General features: G+C 59.2%; 1 protein-coding gene across 2 annotated transcripts in view; it reads right to left on the reverse strand.

The window, feature by feature from the left end:
- CAPN9 (calpain 9) overlaps positions 1-15612 on the reverse strand; it is a 32373-nt gene that overhangs the window by 10595 nt on the left and 6166 nt on the right. For both annotated transcript variants that reach the window (XM_045861682.1, XM_045861672.1), the window contains exons 4-13: positions 15355-15488; positions 12519-12687; positions 11484-11567; positions 8997-9082; positions 6922-6999; positions 4563-4723; positions 2858-3015; positions 2517-2725; positions 1715-1751; positions 582-662 (exon numbers count right to left, since the gene is read on the reverse strand). In XM_045861682.1, coding sequence (XP_045717638.1) covers positions 582-662; positions 1715-1751; positions 2517-2725; positions 2858-3015; positions 4563-4723; positions 6922-6999; positions 8997-9082; positions 11484-11567; positions 12519-12687; positions 15355-15488 — 1197 coding nt within the window. The remainder of the gene's footprint in view (positions 1-581; positions 663-1714; positions 1752-2516; positions 2726-2857; positions 3016-4562; positions 4724-6921; positions 7000-8996; positions 9083-11483; positions 11568-12518; positions 12688-15354; positions 15489-15612) is intronic.

Consider the following 15612-nt stretch of genomic DNA (forward strand, 5'->3'; position numbering starts at 1 on the left):
ACATATATTGACGGCCACCGAGGCCACCGACGGAGAGGCGTGACTGGGACAGGGAGGGGGCAGCTTCCCGGAGGATGGAGGCCCGAGCAGAGGCAGGGAAGACCCAGCAGACAAGCTGAGTGACAGAGAGGGCGGGAATGGGGCTGGGGGGCAAAAGGACAGACTTTCTTCTTCCCTGGGGGCCCCTGCGGCCCTGGGGTTCAGGGACAAATGCTGTTTGCATTTGGAATTTAACAGCGGCCTGAACACCGCCTTCAGCAGAGTGGGGAGAGGGCTGTGATTTCCGGGCGGAGTTTGGAGGAGCCGCCTCGGGAAGGCCCCCCCGCCCCCCACCCCGCACCGGTCCTCGGTCCCACGGGCACCCCAGCTCCCTTACCTGGGTGTGAGGGGCGAGGTGGGGAGGCTATTTCTTGGGTGGGACCGTCTCACTTTGTGACCAGCCCCCCACCCCGCGCCTGGCACCAGCCTTGGGGAACAGCTGCTGATGGACACCCCTGTCACCGGGACCCTGGGTTGGGGGTGTCGCGGGGACCCAGGCCTGGGCAGCGCCTCCCCCGCCCCCTCTGCCCCGTGCACCTCACCTCCCCGGCGATGCGTTCGAACAGGGCCCTGAACTGCTGGTGCTCCTTCGTCTCCTGGGCCGGCGGCGTCGGCTTCGGGGGCTGAGAAGGAAACAGAGGAGCTCGCATGGAGCCACCGAGAAGGCGCTGGCACCTGCTCTCCCACAGAAAGAGCCGGAAAGAAGAGGCCCAGCCGGACGGCTGCTACTGAGGGAGGAGTGGGGACCTCCCAGCCAGGGGACATGTGTGCCGCCCAGAGGGGCTCGGAGCTGGCCTGCGGGCGCAGTAGCAGCACCCCTACGATTCCTTGTGGGGGATCCTTGGAAGGACCTTCAGAAGGACTTGTCAGTGGCCTGGCTGAAGCCCTCCCGGCCACACGGAGGACAGCACTGAAGGCAGTGGACACCTGACCGAGTTACGGCCCAGCCAGGGCTGCCTCTGCTCCCTGCGCTCGCTCTGCCTCCCCCCTCAGCACCCTTGTCTGAATGAGCTGCTCAGTCACCGGTGCCGAGGGGCGAGTCTTGGAGGGCGGGAGTCTGTTCCTAGCATCGGGCACGGGTACATGGAAGGAGGAAAAAGCCAGCCAGTGTTTTGGGAGTTTGCCTTGTTTTGTCTTGGGGCCCATCAGTAAGCCACCACCCAGAGAGGGCAGCAAGGGCAGCAGGCGCCCCTCTGAGAGCAGGTGACTGCTGCTCGGGGGGGAGTCGGGCTGTTCCGGCGACCCCTGAGCTCCCTGGGACAAGGAGGAAACCAGTCCCCGCCCCCAACACGCAACACAGGGAAGGAGTAACATGTTCCCCCACATCCACGGTGAAAGAATCGGCTGGCCTCTCTCATTCCTTTTTTATTAACTGTTTCTCTGAAATCGATACATTGTAAAGCTCTCCTGTCCCCTCGGGAAGCAGCAGCTGCCTCTCAGGGAGCAGAGCGCTGGCGCAGCCCACAGCTCACTCCCAACGGCTCCCTGCTGGGCACCTACTGGTTCCTGAAGTTAGGAGGCGGTCTTGTTTTCCAGGAGGGGAGGATCAGGGTGCTTACCGCATCCCAGGTAACCCCTGCCTGAACTTCTGAGTTTTGTGTGACGCTTCGGTTGCAAGGACAGGCTCTGGAGCAGCCACCAAGCCCCACCCTCCAGAGGCGGTGAGCAGGCTCACCTCAGGAAGCTCAACGTCCACATCTCCGTCCAGGTCCCTGCGGGGGCGGAAAACAGGCTGACTCCGGGGTGCACCAGCTTCCCCGTTAGGGTCTGCGGTGCTGAAGGGCCCGGAGGTGTGGCCAGTTCCGTCCCACTGGACCCCGCTTTGCAGCGCGCTGACACTTCACAGGGTCCGCAGGGCCCAGGCGCGAGCCCTCCCCTCGGCACCCGGAGCCTGCCCAGCAGGAAGACAGGGCGGCAGCCCGGCCTCCCCTCCACCCCCAGGAGAACGTGCACGTTCTGGGTTTCCAGGAGGAACAACTAAGCTGCAGTCATTCCGGTTTCCTGGGTGCGCTTTAACGGGGACACTTGTGACGACTTATGTAGGATGACAGCAGAGTCCCCGAGGCCCCGGGAGCCGAGCAGTGGCATCCCTGCAATCTGTACGTCGCCAAGGAGACCCCTGGTTGCTGGAGACGGCCATGCAGCCACTGAGGTTTGAACATTCGTGGGGGCATTTTAAAGATTACAGAGCAAACTGGGTGGAAACGAAAAGGAGTGTGTCTGAACGCCCCTCCCCAGGCAGTAGATGCCTGACCCCGCTGCGGGGCGGGGCGGGGCGGGGCGGGGTGGGGTGGGGTGGGGTGGGGAGGGGTGCGGTGTGTGGATGGGCTCTGCCGGGGAAATTGCTGGGAATGCCTTTGCTTGCAGCGCGCACGTTCAGGGGAACGCAGTGACGGGATGCAGGGGTGCAGAGGGGATGAACGGCCCCTCTGGGACCGAGCCAGTGAGCGAGACGGACCCTTGCACCTGCTACTCACCGGGTGACGGCTTTCTTCTCCGAAAAGATCCTCAGGCAGAAATCGGCCTCCTGGTGGGGCTCGAAGGTGCTGGGAATCAGGATGTACTCCCCGGGGGGCAGCTTGAACCTGTCGGAGACTTCTCTCAGGTTGACGAAGGTTTTGCTTCTGGCCCGGGACGCGTGGTACCGGAAGAAGTCCTTGCTCAGGTGCTCCTCTTTGCCCGGGCACTGCAACCAACGGGAAAGGTGCGGGCTGCGGCCTGGCCGTGGGGTCTCGGGCGTGGACCCACGGAGGGTCCGAGAATTCAGGACCCAGAGGGCGAACTCTGAGAAGCAGCCGGCCCCCGCCCGCCCGCCCACCTGGTAAATGGCGTAGCCAATGGTCAGCACGTCGGCGCCGAACCTCTTGAGCTTCCTTCGGTCCTTCTGCATCAGAGCCACGAGCAGCGAGCACTCCGCCTGCCCCTCGTCCTCCTCGGTCAGGGACAGCTTTATCTGCGGGTTGGTCCAAAAGGTATCTGCCGGTGAGAGGGGCAGGTCACTCTTCCTCCTTTGAAAACGACGTGAAGGCCCCCCAACACACACACACACAGACACACACAGAATCACACACACAGAATCACACACACACAGAATCACACACACACAATCACACACACACAATCACACACACAAAGAATCACACACACACAGAATCACACACACACACAGAATCACACACACACAGAATCACACACACACACAGAACCACACACACACAATCACACACACACACACAGAATCATACACACAGAATCACACACACACAGAATCACACACACACAATCACACACACACAATCACACACAGAATCATGCACACACAGAATCACACACACACAGAATCACACACACACAGAGTCACACACACACAATCACACACACACAGAATCACACACACACACAATCACACACATACAGAATCACACACACAATCACACACACACAATCACACACACACAGAATCACGCACACACAGAATCACACACAGAATCACACACACACACAGAGTCACACACACACACAGAATCACACACACACACAGAATCACACACACACACAGAATCTCACACACACACACACACAGAGAATCACACACACACAGAGAATCACACACACACACACAGAGAATCACACACACACACACAATCACACACACACACACAGAATCACACACACAGACCCCCCCCCCCCCTGCAAGCAGCTCACCCGTCCTCCCAAACCCGGGTGGACAGTTTCTTCTCTCCCTGTTCGGTCGCCCTCTTGCCCTACTTTCCAGACCCCCAGGAGCAAGCAGTGTTCTCCTGCTCACTCCCCCTTCTCGGGAACCGCGTCCCTCCTTGGGGTCCAGTCCATACGTCTGAGCCATCTGACTTCTCCCCTGCGGCACTTCAGAGGGGAGAGCAGGGCTCCTGCGGCTGTGCCCCGCACCCGCCCGGGGGGGGGGCGTGCAGGTTGAGCCCGATCGGCTCCAAGGGCGAGCGCCGGCAGATCCAGGCCAGCCCCAGTCTTGCCACGGCACGGGAACACGGCGAACCAGCCCCTCACCGGGCAGGGTGGGTTCGAGGAACTCCCAACGAGAAGGAAGTTGGGGGCCTTTGTCTAACGACGTGTAGGAGCTCCCGCCGTGGCTACACAGAGAGCCAGGCGCAGGAGGAGGGGAACAGGAGAAAGAGCGCAGAGCAGAGAACCACGAACAGGTCGAAGGCCGCCCTACTCCTCCGAGCTTTTCGGCTACGCGGGACAACAGCCCTTCTCACCTCAGGACAAGTCTGTGCTGTGTTTTCTATCACTTGCGATGGAACACAACCTCAGTGGTAAAACTAGGGTGGTTCCCTGAACCATCCCGGCCCAGCTTCCTCCCAAGTCTCCTCAGCCGCCTTCTCCCATCACGCCTGACATCCCACCGTCCAACCCCGCCCGCGGTCAGGGTCTCTCTAGGGTCCTGGCCCGGGCCCACTGCCGTCCCCGGGATGGACTGGACCCTTGGGAACAACGCCAGAGAGAGAGGCGGGCGGGCTACCGACCCAGGAAGTTGCGGCAGCCGCCGGCCGTGGAGCCCCGCACCCAGCTTCCTTGGTGGACCGTGACCTCCCACCGGTGCGGAGTGTCCTCCTCCAGGGCGTCGGGTGTGAGGTTGCAGACCTCCACTTTGTCAAAGTGGGCCGTGAAGTCGCCGAAGGCCATCCTGCACGAAGCAGAGGGACCCAATGCGGCCGCGGTGGCGATGGCGCAATGCCATCATCCGCCCGCTCATCTGGCTGATTGTGCCCACCCCGTCCTCCTAGAGTGGGGCGGCTGCAAGTGTGGGGAGACTGAAAATGCACCAAAAAGGGTAAGAGAAGGATTAGAAAAGTAGTTTATAAAATGGTAGAAATACAGGCTGATCATCTAAGTGCTGCAGAGACAACGAAGTCCGGGGCAGGAGGAGGGTGCAGGGTGGGGTGCCGATGGGGAGTGAGTCAGGGGAGGCCTCGCTGACCTCGGCCTGGAGACCGAGGACCTTTGTCTTCGCCGGGCCTCCCGCAGTAGGTTCCCCGCGCCCCCTGCCATGGTCCTCCCTTCGGCCAGGCTGGAGGGACACAGGTGGCCTCTCAGACGCTGGTTCCTGCCTCCTGCTCGTATTCGACAGTGTGTGAGGGCACTCCTTCCCGGCCTCTGCGCTTTTTTCTGCAAGTTCTGCTCTTTTCATGGAACTCCTTCACCCAGAGCCTCTGTACTCCGAGTTTAAGGTCCGTTTGTCTCTAATGCCCAGTTCCACGGCTTGTCAGTCTCTCAGATACTCCGCTTGGTTTCCACATTTTCTTCTACTTTTGACTTCATGGCTCCTGATGGCAAAGCCCACCCACCTGAACAGGGTTGGGGACTGTACCCCGCCCCCTCCGTCTAGGGTGCGAGGTAAGCAGTGACGTGTCACCTCTGGGTCAAGGCTTTTAGGAAGTGGGGATGTCTTCTCCAATGCTCCCCTTTTCTCCTCTGCTGCTGGCTTCCTGTTGATGACACTGTGACCCCAGGGGTGGGGGAGCCACACGGCAGTGAGAGGGGCCTGGGTCCCTAATCACTGCCTGGAGGCAGCTACCATAGAAGAGGAATGGCCTCTTGGACCATTACAACCAGTGAGAAATCAGCTGCATTTGTGTCTTCATGCGTTTTGAGCCTATTTGTTGCAGCAGCTGGTGTTGCCCTATGTCCTCGAAGTATGAAGCCACTGTAACAATTCTAAATAGGTGATACCCGCTCAGCCACTGGGCAGGAGGTCACAAGGAAATACTGGGGCCAGAAAACAGATGTCCATGCCGTGGATGGCAAAATAATTGCTAACTCTGTTGTCTGTAAATATATATGGAAGACAGAGCAGGTAAGTGCCTCCTGGGCTGTGCTCTGGGGAATGAATGGAAAGAGCCGAAATACTCATGTCTGCTGGTTTCGCTAGTTGTATTTAATATGGTGTTACAAGAAAGAGACACTCTTCGGCAGGGATAGACTGGTTTAAGCACATGGCAGCGAAGACAGCCAGAGGTCAGAGAGTGTGGCTTTGCAGGGTCGGGAGAGCCCGCCGTTTCTGGACCCCACGGGAAGAACTAAGATGGAAAAAAACACTTCTGGAACAGAGGCCCACTAAACCTTTTTTGTGTAACTGGAGCAAACTGGAATCAGAGGCATAGACACGTGGCACCGACTGACAGCTGCAGGAGCGGGGGCGAAGGCGGGCCCGGCTGAAAGAAGGTGAAGGGATTAGACGAAGAACATCTGGGTGCGTGACCCAGAGCTCGAAGGAGTGGGGGCAGGGACGGGTGCCGGGGGGGCCATGGGGACCCCTGGGACACCTGTAAACAATAAAATGTAATTTTTGTAAACAATAAATTAAAAAATGTTCTCGTTACATGAAGATGAGGCATAGATTAGTTGAGATTAGGCATAGTTCCTTCTCACTTAGGTCTAAGTTTTTAGATGCTCTCGAGGTAACTGCCTTCCAGGGTCCCTGTCCTCAGGGCGCACGTGCAGGGAGGAGCCTGTGAACCCTGGGCTGCCAGTCTTCACACTCCCTGTGCGAAGTTGGGGGGCTCGGGGGGCGGTGCTGGAGGCCAGAGGCCCTGCCCCACGTTCTCTGGATCGCTGTAGGTCCCTGAGACCCAAACAAGCCTGGAGGTGGGGTGAGCTCCCCAAACATAACGGATTATGTCCTCTGCCACCCTGGGTGCACAGAAGGGGTTTGAGACAGACTTGTTTGATTTACACTAGGTAAATAAATAACAGGAAGGAAGGAAGGAAGGAAGGAAGGAAGGAAGGAAGGAAGGACCCCTTGCCCCCGAGGGCTGTGGGGCGCACTCACACGGGGGGAGGGGTGCGGTTAACCCAGGAATGAACCCAGAGGCAGCACTGTACCAGAACTCTCCGTCGTCCAGAGCGGTGTGGCGCAGGCGCTGTTGCTCAGCGGGGCCGACGGCACGCCACTCGGGGGAGCTGGGGGCGAACACAGTCAGAGTCAGGGTCAGGGTCAGGGTCAGGGTCAGGGTCAGGGTCGGGTGCAGGTCACAGGCAGCAGCTTAAACCACAGCAGCTTCAGGTGCAGGAGTGGTCCACCCTGGGAGCCACGTCAGTGGCTGCTAACTGGGGATCCCCAGAGACGTGCTGGGGATCCACGGGCTGCCCAGCCGCTGCTGGGGAAAGGCCCTCAAGGCCACTGCCCCCGCCCCCCCCATGGAACACGACCATGGGGCCGTCACAGTGCAGCACAGACAGCCCGACTGGACGCGCCCAGTGGATTGAAAAGTGTGACCTCGAGCACAGGTCTGACCCCTCCTCTTTGTTCATGAGCTGACCCTTTGAGAGGTGATAATAATGCCTCATGTTCACCCACACTGGGCGTTTAATGTGCCAAGCTCCTCCTCTGCCTGGCCTCTCTAGGCAGCCAGCGAGGACTCACGCCTGTCCTGGGGACGGGAGGGCGCAGGTGAGCAGCCTCCAAGTCCGCTGTGTCTCTGTGACCCCATGGCGACCCCACAGCCACCTCCAACGGGTCAGATGGAGTCGCCAGCACTGCGGTGCTGCAGCCATGGTGGGCGCCTCACCCACCCCTGCAGGCCTGGACCTGAGGGGTGGTGCTGGGGAAGAACACCTCTCCAGGTCCCTTGTGCAGGGCTGCGGCAGCAGGACCGACAGCCGTCCTTCCCTGTCTGAGCCGCCATCTTCTGGGTGCCCACACGCCAAGAGGGGCCGGAGGCTAGGCTGGGCCTTCGGCCCTGTGCTCGCGACAGGCAGGACCAGAGCCAGGGATGGGGGTGGGCCTGTCACCCCGAGGCTGCGTGGCAGTGGGAGGCAAGCTTGAGTCCCACCTGGACTGCTGGAAAATGCACTGTTTTCATTTCCCGCTCTGCGTGCTTCCCAGGAGAAAGCAGAGGTAGCCCTGGCCCCTCGCAGAGTGAGTCCCTTAAAGCGAGGGGCTCTGCAGGCCTGTCCGAGAGAGGGAGCAGCCCCAGTACTGTCGGTTTCAATGTTCCTGCTCTTTCCGTTTCTACCAGGAGGGGCAGGCTGGTCTCTCCCTCCTCTGTCCTTGGTCCCCAGGGTGTGTGCTGCTGCGTCCCCAGGCTGAAGCCTGGTTCATAAAGCCTCTGACACCAGGATGATTGGTGACCTGGCGGCTTTGTCTGAACTGAGGACAAATGCCAACTCAGTGTCACTCAAGTCCTAGACTTGCTGCAGGGCTCCCTAGGGCCCCTCAAACAGTCAGTGGGCGGGAGGGGGGCAGCAGAAGCCCTGGAGGAGGGACGAGGGAGTGGCAGAGAGACAGACAGACCGCTCCAGGTGGGCACTGCCCGAGCACAGGGCAACCCCCTGATCCCAGTTACCTGGGCCACTTCCTAAGGGGCGAGGAGGGGATGCAACCAGGAAGGCAGACCCTTCTTTTTAGCGAGGGCCAGATGAATAGCCGTGGTTAACTGCTCAGTAACGGATGAATTCCCTGTTCCATTTCCCCTGTCTCTCTGCTGGACCACTGGGGACAGTGACCGTTAGAAAGAAGACTTCGGTGACCTGAGTGGCAATATTTCAGGGATTCTCACACCAAACACACTCCCTGCCACCCCCACCCACAGCATGCGTGTGTGTGCACACCCACAGACGCAGCTTCCTGGAGCCCTCAGCCGGGAGATACACCTTTCATGGCAGCACCGGGGTGTGGGAAGTCCCCACGGGGGTGCGCGCTCTCACTGGGAGAAACATCCTCACAGGGAGTTAGAGAGAAGTGCTAAGAATCGTCCTTGAGAGTCAAGTCGGACAGCAAGGGGGACCTGAAGGCTGAGGTAGGGTGCCGGGAGGCAGGACAGGGCCCCGAATAAGAGCCAGGAGAGAGCGGTAGACAAACGGCTCCTCCTTCGACCCCTGCACAGGCCAGCCTGGCCCCTGGCACCCAGGAACACCAAGAAGGGACAATCTGCCAGAGAGAGGGGGCGGGCACCAACCTGTCGCTCCAGGACCCGTTCCACTCCACCTGGCCCCACGGGTTCCGCACTCGGATGAGCTTGGTTCTCCGGCCTCGGAGGCTGACCTGGAAGAGAAAGCCCCGATGACTGTGGAATGGCAAATTCGTCCACGAGCTCCAGCCGGGCCTCGTGTGGCCGAGAGCCCCTTGACTGCGGCAACACGTTGAAGACGTGTCAAAACTCATCACTTCTTCCCGGGCTCTGGGAACTTTCTAATTCCTGTTGAACGGAACAGCTCGAGTTACCAGCGATGTTATATTAATCACCCCAGACTGGTGATGCCGAATCTGGGAAATAAAGTACAATTGTGGTTAGCAAGTAATTGGTCCACATGAGTCTTCCAATGAATGAGTTTTCTCTCTAGTCTGGTCTCGCCCTAGAGGTGGGGGCCAGGCCTTACCTATCTGTGTGCCCTCAGCACCCAGCACAGCGACTGGAGAGTTCTCACGAACTATTAGTCACGTGCACATAACGACCTCTCATTCACCGATGAACCGCACATACCGGGTGGCACACCTGAGGGCCTAGGTGTGCAGCAGCAGCCGGTACCATCCAGGCTGGTGTGACTGTGCTCACTCTGTGATGTTCACACAGCAACAAGGGTGCCTCCCTACACACATCTCAGAACGTATCTCCCTGCGAACGTATCACAGAACGCTCAGAACGCAGGCATCTCAGGGCTGTACTGGATTTTCTCCATCCTCAGTATCTTACTCACAGATGAACAATAAGAACATAAACACATACTGCGAGCTCACACGACAATAAGCAAAAGTCACCTCCCAGTCCTCTAACTCCGATTAGCCCCGCCCCCATCAAGTGTGACGGGAGGGTCTCTGCTGTCCAGGCGGAGAACCCTTGAGCCGGTGAAAAAAGACGTGCCCGCCGTCACCTCGGTCCCGCTCTGCAGCAGGGGAGGGGCGCGTGCACCGTACAAAGATCCTGGAGGGAGGAGGGTGGAAGTACTCCACCAGCTGCCGGACGCCTGAGCTCTCAGAACAGCATGTCCTTGTGCATGGGACACCGGTTGTGTTTTTGACAGGAAAGCGTCCTTTGTCGGTGCGCCCTCTCCAGCGCCCCGTTCCAGAGGGTCACCAGCTAGGACGAGCAGGGAGGGTGAAGTCCTTGCAGGCGGAGAGAAGAGAGTGCACTTGGACAGAGCGTCATAGGAGACGGAGAGTTTCTTCGGTTACTCGGAACAGTATTCAGATCTAACATTAAAAATCTCAGCCTCCTCCACTGAGAGACCGGCGAGGCCTGGGGAGAAGGTGGAGGAGGGGAGTGGATGCAGAGACCCACAATCCTAAATGCCCCGGGGACATTGCCCACCTTGACCGCTCAGCTCAGAGTCCTGGAGATGCGGGGTGGGGGGGTGGGGACCGGTGCTTCCTGCCGCACGCTTTGCTCCCGCTCCCGTGGAGAGTGCTGGAAGCATGGGCAGCGACAGGCGGAGGCCCGCGGTGCCTGTGCCCTCCACAAACTGGTTTGAGACTTGTCCACAGGCTGAGCAGGCCTCCGCAGGCCTTTGGACCTCACTGGACTGGAGCCTGAGCAGGCGCAGCGGTGGCTTCCTGTCTGCCTCTCTCTCCATCCTCTGCCTTTCTAGTCCCCACGTGTCCCGCAAGGGGCTCCCTTCTGAACCTGAGCCCTCCCCAGGTGGGCCCAGAGGTGGGTCCCACCCTGAGCCACAGCTGCGGAGAAGAGTCCTTGTGACGACTGGTGGTATGTGTCAACCTGACTGGGTCATGGGGGCCCCAGGTGTTTGGTTACACAGGGTTCTGGGTGCAGCTGTGAGGGTGTTTCAGGGTTGTGAGGTGAGCATTTGATTCAGTGAAGCAGACGGCCGACCCCAGTGTCACCGGGGCCCTCGCAATCAACTGAAGGTCAGAATAGAACAAAAAAGTGGGAAAAGGAAGAATTTATGCTCTCTGCCTGAGTGCAGGCTGGGACTTCAGTCCCCTTCTGCTGTTGCATTAGGATGTATAGCATTGCTTCTCCTGGTTCTTGGGCCTTCCTTTGCACTTGGACTAGAACTGTACTACCAGGTTGCCAGCTAACAGATGGCAGATCACAGGACTTCTCAGCCTCCATGAGCACACGAGCCAACTCCTCATAATAAATCTCAATCTCTCTCCATTTCTCTTTCTGTCTCTCTACCTCTAGCCCTGTCTCCTATCCGTTCTGTTTCTCCGGAGAACCCAGACTCTCACAGGACTGAAACTGGGGAAGAAAATAAAAATCAAAGCCCAGGCTCTCACACCGGCGAAGCGAGTCTGGTGCCGTGGCGGAGGCACAGGCTTTTCTCGCCCCGCTTCGCTGTTCCTCGCTCCCCTGGCTCCTTCTAGGAGCCGCGCTCTGCAACGCCCAGAAAAGTGGGCTTGAGCTGTGTGGCGCTAAGTAAGCACAGGGGACAGGCATCGCTGGATCTGTCCTTGTGCCCTGTCCACAGGGGTTCATGTCACCTACCTGGTCAATTCCCGTCACGGTGTAGGCGTGGCCCTTAATAAGACCAAAAGGCGTCCGGGCTTCGGATTCCGCGGAGTTTCTAATCTGAAACACACAAGAGCAGCGTTGGGCCCATTGGGTAGGTCAGGCCCGTGCTGCCCCGCCAGATGGCGCTGCAGGCCTGCCCGGCCTCTCCTGTGCCCCGAGGGGAGGGCCCTGTGCCCAGGGCACGTGTCGTGGGCACCCAGGACAGGCCGAGGGCGTCAGCAGGGGCATTCAGCAACTCCTAGTCTTTTCCAGGTGAGGGAACCCTAGCGATCGGTTTGCTTTTCCGCCTCCAAACAGAACCACCTGGATGACCTATCACAGGCGCCATCGCACACACCGAGAGGCGCGGGAAGCGCAGGACAGCGTCAGGTACGACTCTGTGTCACGTGCTCGCGGGCGCAGAGGAAACAGATTTTTGGCCAGCAAGAACGAAGTCCCGAGAGGAGACAGAAAACTCGAGCAGGTTTCAGAAACACACGAGGCAAAATCATCTATGGGCGTGTACCTAGAAAAATTCTTTAAAAGCTGCTAGATTTTTATCTGCCGATGTGTTTTTTCATGATAGAGGAAGCAAAATAAACAGGTTTCTAGAGGGTATTCAGGAAGGTCCGATGTAGGGAAACCGAGCCGCCCTGCCCCTGTTCATGCATGTGTGTGTGCGCGCGTGCGCGCGCCCCTTTGTGTCAGAGGGGGGGAGGGGCGGGGGCACGTGTCGGGCCTCACAAGGTGAGTGGTTGGGGGCGGGGGAGGCAGAACTGTGCCCACAGGGCAAGCTCAGGATTGTTTCACCTGATGCAGCGAGTATATCTCACCTTTGGAATTTGAAAAACATCAAATAACATCAAAAAACATCAAAAAACATTAAATTGTTTTAATTAAATATATAAACATTTACTTAAAATGAGTGCCCCCTCCCCCCACTGAAAGTCCTGTCTCTCCTGGCGCGTGGCCAGGGCGCCTGACTCAGACCGCTGCCCACAGCCCAGCGCCCCACCAGGAGCCACTTACGTCGATGGAGCAGCCCACCAGGGAGCCCCTCTTCAAGGCCTTCTCCAGAATCTCATAGAAGTTCTCCGGAGCTTCTCTGGTTGCGAAGGTCTCCGCCACGCCCCCGGTGAAGTCTTCCATGGCCTCGATGGTGCTGCCCCCCTTCAGAGCCTCGTAGCTCCCGTTCAGCCTGCAAGGACGCAGGAAAGCGTGGGGACTGCGGCCGGGAAGAGCGCGGCCACCAGGTGGCGCCCCCGGCCAGTCTTTCCCTAACTCTCGCGGCAGGCCGGGGCTGGGTGGTGCGGAGGGAGGATGGGAAGCAGGGATCAGACGGAAACAAGACACCCTGAACGCTCCTCGAAGAGACAGCGCGGTGTGTTGGTAAAGAGCATGGGCTCGGGTCCCCGGCTGGCTGCAGGTTCGAGTTCCAGCCCCACCACGTACAAGTGCAGTAATCTTGGGCAACTCGCTTCCCGAATTTACATCACAAGGTGATGGCTGTGTTCTCCCTCCCAGGGCTGCTGTGAGGTTTAAATGAGAGTCTCTCTCTCTCTCTGTCTCCGCTCACAGACAGCAGGGCCCAGCCATGCAGACGGGAGTGGAGGAACGTTCTCTTTCAGTGTCGTGTGCCATTCATTTCTGACCTTACCAGGCCGGTACCTCTCCCCCCCCCCCCGCCCCAGCCAGCACCTTTCTTTTCCCCCTTCAGTGAGCCGGCCTCGCAGACACAGCCAGGTGCTGTCAGTCTGCATTCACTCCTGGGACCCCCGTCCCCCTGGATGAGTTGTTCTGCGCTGTCGAGGTCCGTGGGTTTGATAAATGCGTGGTGTCGGGCACTCACCATTCCAGTGTCGTGCAGAATAGTTTCCCTGCCCTAAAGAAATCCCCTGTGCTCCGCCTGCTCCTGCCTCCCTCCCTCCCCGGAGCTCCTGGCAACCGCTGATGGTAGCTTCCCGGGTTGTCTCCACAGTTTCCAGACTGTCTCCATAGTCTTCCCTTTTCTAGATGTCACGGAGTTGGAATCACACAGTAGGTGGCCTTCTCAGTTGGCGTCTGTCACTTAGGAAATATGCATTTAAGATTCCTACGTGTCTTTTCATGGCTCAATAGCTCATTTCTTGGTGTCACTGAATAGTGTTCCGTGGTCTGGATGGGCCACGGTTTGTCTGTCCCTTCGTTTACCGAAGGACCTCTTGCTGACTTCCAGTTCCGGGCGAGGATGGATAAAGCTGCTCTAAACACCTGTGTGACGGGTGTTGCGTGGACACAAGTCTTAACCTGACTCATTTGCCAAGGAGTGCAGTGGCCGGATCATTTGGTAAGACTGTATTTAGCTTTGAAAGAAACTGTCCAGGGGTCTGCCAAGATGGCGGAGCCATTCTGCACCCTCGCCAGCCAGGAATGGGGGCTCCCGTTACCCGGCGTCCTTGTCCGAGCTGGTGCTGCAGGTGTGTCCTGGCGCTTGCTTTTATCTTCAGTTTCCCAATGACCTCAAGCATCTTTCCATGATCTTGTTTGCCATCTGTGTGAGGTGTCCTCCCAACCACCATTTGTGGCCACTTTTAATGATCAAAAAGTAAACACAGATTTTTCTCTGTAGGAAAGCTGTTCTTTTCCCTCTGGGGGAAAAGCCTTAGCCTTCACATCCGCTGACTCCCACTGGCTGGAGTCCCTGGCCCCGTCTTTCCACAACGATTTCCCCGTGGTGGCCTCCCTGAGCAGGAAGCCGGGCCGACCCAGCCCCGGGGACCCACCAGAGCAGCCCTTGGAGAGGAGCCCGTGGACGTGCCCTGACGGGCGGCCCCAAGGGCAGAGCCAACGCCGGGGCCTTCCCGCTGTGGCTGGAAGGAGTGTCCCTTGGCCTGCCTCAAGCCTGTCGGGTGGCACTGAGGGCCAGTGCGGCGGGAGGGCGGAGGGAGGCCCTACAGTCTGTCCTGTTGACTTTAGGGTGAGCGGAACCTCATTTCATTTTGGCCACTCTGCACCCGGCCAGGAGGCAGGGGTGTGGCGCTCTTCCTGGTTCTTGTCTCCTAAAATGATTCCCCCGCTCGAACGTCCCGGGGAGCTTGAGAGGGGTCCTCCCCCACCATGGGGTGGGTGGGCGCCCTGTTGCCATCGGAGCACAGAACTCAGGCTGCTGTGGCCCTTTGCCAACAAGCTGGTCTGGAAATCCAGCCACCGAGGGCAATGAGGCCAAGAATGGGGGTCTCGATTCCACTTCTGCGAGGCACCTGGACCGTCGGATACCCGGAGACAGAAGGTGGAAGGGCGGGGCCGGGGCCGGGGCGGGGCCGGGGGTGGGGCGTTAGCTTGTAAGGGTGCAGACTGGTAGCTCTGCCGCCAGAAACCGTTCTGGAGACGGGGTGGCGGTGACGGCCGCACAGCAGTGTGAGTGCACTTAACGCCATTGAGCTGTGCGCTTGAAAATGGTTAAAATGGTGCATTTTACCACAATTTGTTTAATGGGAAGAAAGGAGCATTCTGAAAGGAAAATAATGGGATGTCTCTCCACGGGGGTGGCAGCCCGGATGCGTGGGCGGCGACAGGGTCTGGCGGGGGGTGCCCGGAGGACCATCTGTTCTCTGCCCACCCGCATTCCCCTCCGCTCGCCTCCCAGCTCTGCCCACGGCCGCGTTCGTGCCGCAGGGCGAGGAAGGGAACGCGTGGCACCGCCGCCCGCGAGGCTGGGCACACCGACGCCAGGACAGGAAAATCGCTCGTTCCCCACCTCCAGCCCCGAGGGAGCCACACGTGTGAACCCCGAGCCCAGTCTTCCCTCCACAGAAAGTGCGGGAAAAGGCCCCGGGGGCGGAGCGAGCTCCGGAGCTGGCGCCTGCGCTCACGGGCCGGCACTCACTTGGCGTAGGCTTTCTCCAGCAAGGCGCTCCAGAACTCGTTGTGGTCGGCGGAGTGGAGGAAGACCAAGCGGTCCCTGAAGGTGGGCAGTCGGTCATCCACCACCACGTCCAGCCACTCACTGTGTTGCCAGAACTGTGGGGGGGGGGGCAGAAATTAGGGGGAATCACATGGCAGGCCCAGCCCCATTTGCGAATGTGCATCACTTTGCTTTTCCTCCATTGGATAAAACGTGATGGGGACCCCTGGACGGGGCGAG

This window comes from Phyllostomus hastatus, unplaced genomic scaffold (assembly GCF_019186645.2).
Source record: "Phyllostomus hastatus isolate PE091 unplaced genomic scaffold, TTU_PhHast_1.1 phas_contig_148, whole genome shotgun sequence".
Lineage (NCBI taxonomy): Eukaryota > Metazoa > Chordata > Mammalia > Chiroptera > Phyllostomidae > Phyllostomus > Phyllostomus hastatus.